We start from the raw sequence: 3,464 nt of genomic DNA on the forward strand, positions 1-3,464 counted from the left end.
CATTTTCACACCTGCGGCAGGTACAGGATGGCTTTGGATGTACCAATCCTGTGCAGGTGTTGTTACACGTGGTCTGCCACTGCGAGGACGATCAGCTGTCCGTCTTGTCTCCCTGTAGCGCTGTCTTAGCCGTCTCACAGTACGGACATTGCAATTTATTGCCCTGGCCACATCTGCAGTCCTCATGCCTCCTTGCAGCATGCCTAAGGCACGTTCACGCAGATGAGCAGGGACCCTGGGCATCTTTCTTTTGATGTTTTTCAGAGTCAGTAGAAAGGTCTCTTTAGTGTCCTAAGTTTTCTTAACTGTGACCTTAATTGCCTACTGTCTGTAAGCTGTTAGTGTCTTAACGACCGTTCCACAGGTGCATGTTCATTAATTGTGTATGGTTCATTGAACAAGCATTGAAAACAGTGTTTAAACCCTTTACAATGAAGATCTGTGAAGTTATTTGGATTTTTACGAGTTATCTTTGAAAGACAAGGTCCTGAAAAAGGGTTTATTTTCTTTATTTACTTGTTGAGTTTATTTAATAATGAACAGTTAAGCAGCAGAGAGGAATAATGTGTGCAAGAACACTGTCACACGTGATTGACTAGTCCCGAGGGCCCTGGTTGTGTGAGCTACGGGCGGCAGGTAGCTTAGCGGTTAAGAGCGTTTGGCCATTAACCAAAAGGTTGCTGGTTCGAATCCCCGAGCAGACTAGGTGAAAAATACGTTGATATGCCCGCGAATAAGGCACTTAACTCGAATTGCTCCTGTAAGTCGCTCTGGATAAGAGCGTCAGCCAACAGACTAAAATGTCAAATGTAAGTAACACGTCCACTCCCTGACCACTGTGATGAAACAGAGGTAGCATCATTTTAGAGCTGGCTGGCTGGAGTGGCACCCCCTGGCTCTCTCTGCCTTTTAACCAGAGATGATACTAATCACCTTTTAAACCCTGACTTTGAATGTGAGTTTGGATTGTTTTGGGAGATATGATTATTGTAGGTAAAATAGAATAAGATGCTTATGTTTGAAGGGCATTTTATTTTTTATACTAAGCTTCTATTTTAGGCCAGGAGGAGAAAAGGAGTGATAGATGGGTATGAAACACCAACACACATGGGCTCATACACAGCCATTCACACACACAAACATACACTTGCTCATACACATCATTTCTCTCATACACAGACACAGGAACACACACTCACCAGAAGTTTCTGAAGGGAGTGTTGATTTGGAAGAGCCTCCTGTCTGTCTCTTTAATGTTAGAAGCAGTCAGATCGATCAGGGAAATACCCAGGCCAGCTCTGAAGTCCTGTAGAACAGATACACTGTCAAATCAAACGTAACGTAAGAAAGGCTATGACACCAGGAGGCCAAGTGCATTATGGGGAAACAGAGGTGAGAGAGAGAGAGCCCCTCCTCAGCCCCTCCTCTCAACCCCTCCACTCAGCCCCTCCACTCAGCGCCTCCACTCAGCCCCTCCTCCGAGATACACCAGGAACGCACAATCCCTCCATCAGTGGGCAGACCGTCCACAATAGGCTGGAGAGAGGGCGACTGAGGCTTGTAGCCTGTTGTAAGGCAGGTCCTCACCAACGATCACACGGCAACAACGTCGCTCTTCATAAGGCACCAAATCCCACCGGCGCATGGACCAGACAGGACTGGTGACACAAGAAAAGGCTCTTTCACGACGAGTTGCCCCTAACCCGTCATTGTCGCGTTTATCGTCAACAGGAATGAGGCGTTACACCGGAGCCTTACTCTGGGAAGCGGACGATTTGGAGTGAGGTCTGTCATGGTCGCGATGGAGCCAGACCAACGTGCAGCGATAGTCAACCAGGCACTAGCACGGACTTATTAGTTGCTTTTGTCCGGATTTCACCCCAGCGAATCTCAACGCGTGCGGCGTCCACGGTGGCGTGACGCTAAGTACCATTCCCTCCTCCCTCATTAATCGCCCAGTACACCTCTCATTCCTGCAGGCGGAGGGCCCCCACCAACCCCGTGAACCAGAGAGGCATGACCCCCACATGCAATGCCACCACCAATACTGCTTCCGTTGTGACGCCTGACAAGGAATGTCAGTGTTTCTTGCCGTAGAATGCTGCCGCATTGGCAGTATCACAAGGTGGCCAGCGAAGAGCCAGATCTCCGATCGTGATCCCAAGTTGAGGACACCCATCCTGGGACCCGTGTTGGTATGCGGTGAGGGTTGGGCGCATAGGGAGGCGCCATTTTCCCTGTCAGTATATTGTTAACGCTCCACCCGCCACTGACCACGGTAGATCGGGAACGCTTGGGTGAGGATGTCAAAATCAATAATCCAACGGTTCTATTGTGAGTGTCAAGTCGACTAGTGAAGGCGCCCGCGAATACAACAGGTCGCAGCGCACTCCTACAAGTATCCCTGCTTACTTACAGGCTCTAACCAATAGTGTAGTATCTAGCCATAGTGAACAATAGGTAAGTAAAGAAATAAAACAACAGTAAAAGACAGTGAAAAATAACAGAATTGCGAGGCTATAAAAAGTACAAAGCGAGGCTACATACAGGCAACCGGTTAGTCAGGGCTGCATTGAACGGGTAGTATGTACTTTGGTAGAGTGTGGTTTAAATATAAGCATATATGCATAACAGAGCAGTAGCCAGCTAGCGTAAAGGGCGTACGCGGCCACACAGAGTACGCCGTGGCGTGTCGGGGTGGTGGGTCGGAGGGACTGGTGGGACACAATAGCAGACTAGCTCCCGGGCATCTAGTCCATATGTCGGGAGAGCCACTGTGGAATCATGTCCCGGCCCAATTGACGGATCCTACAGTGATGAATAGTTAAGTTACTACATGACCGCTGCTGTCTATATTCTAACGTGGACTACTGCATACTGGGATGACCTGATCAAAAACAGAGCAGTCAGCCAGGCACAGCAGCGTAAAAAAGAGGGTTCCCAGTCGGCGGCACCACCTGGCAAAGTAGCCCGAGAGGCCCCACAGCGAGGCGTTAGCCGATTTCGGCTATAGCTGGTTAGGACCCTTAGCTTGGGGATCGCATACGAAGCTCCGAAGTTCTACAGAATGACCTACAACCCATCTACTTCATGAGAAGCTATACTCGATTGGACTCCTTTCTGTCTCCTTCGGCTACATAGACTTCACCGTCAACTCTTGGTGATAGGCCGTGCGCGTACTTCTCTCTCCTCTAATCCTGCGCGGTCTGCCCTCCGCGCGTTATCCTCCCTTAGCGCTTGTCCGATACTGCACGATCGGTTCTTGTTTTTTGTTAATCGAAGAGAATCCAGAGTGCCAAGTCTAGGACAAAAGGCTCTCATAGTTTTCCACCAAGCCATAAGGCAGTCCTGGAACCAGGTAGGTCAAAATTGTGGCTAACCCGGACTATTTGCACAGTGTGTCACCCCCCGAAACCCCTCTTTTACGCATGCTGCTACGTCTCTGTTATCATCCCTATGGCATA

At 49.2% G+C, this 3,464-nt stretch overlaps 1 protein-coding gene across 1 annotated transcript in view; it reads right to left on the minus strand.

The window, feature by feature from the left end:
• Positions 1-1,794, minus strand: part of LOC112071308 (arf-GAP with Rho-GAP domain, ANK repeat and PH domain-containing protein 2-like) — a 149,494-nt gene extending 147,700 nt beyond the window's left edge. Inside the window, 2 exon segments of the mRNA XM_070439339.1 lie at positions 1,200-1,306; positions 1,759-1,794. Of these exon segments, the coding sequence (XP_070295440.1) occupies positions 1,200-1,306; positions 1,759-1,794 (143 nt within the window).
• Between the last annotated feature and the right edge of the window lie 1,670 nt (positions 1,795-3,464).

The sequence above is a fragment of the Salvelinus sp. IW2-2015 genome, unplaced genomic scaffold (genome assembly GCF_002910315.2).
Source record: "Salvelinus sp. IW2-2015 unplaced genomic scaffold, ASM291031v2 Un_scaffold1577, whole genome shotgun sequence".
Taxonomy (NCBI): domain Eukaryota; kingdom Metazoa; phylum Chordata; class Actinopteri; order Salmoniformes; family Salmonidae; genus Salvelinus; species Salvelinus sp. IW2-2015.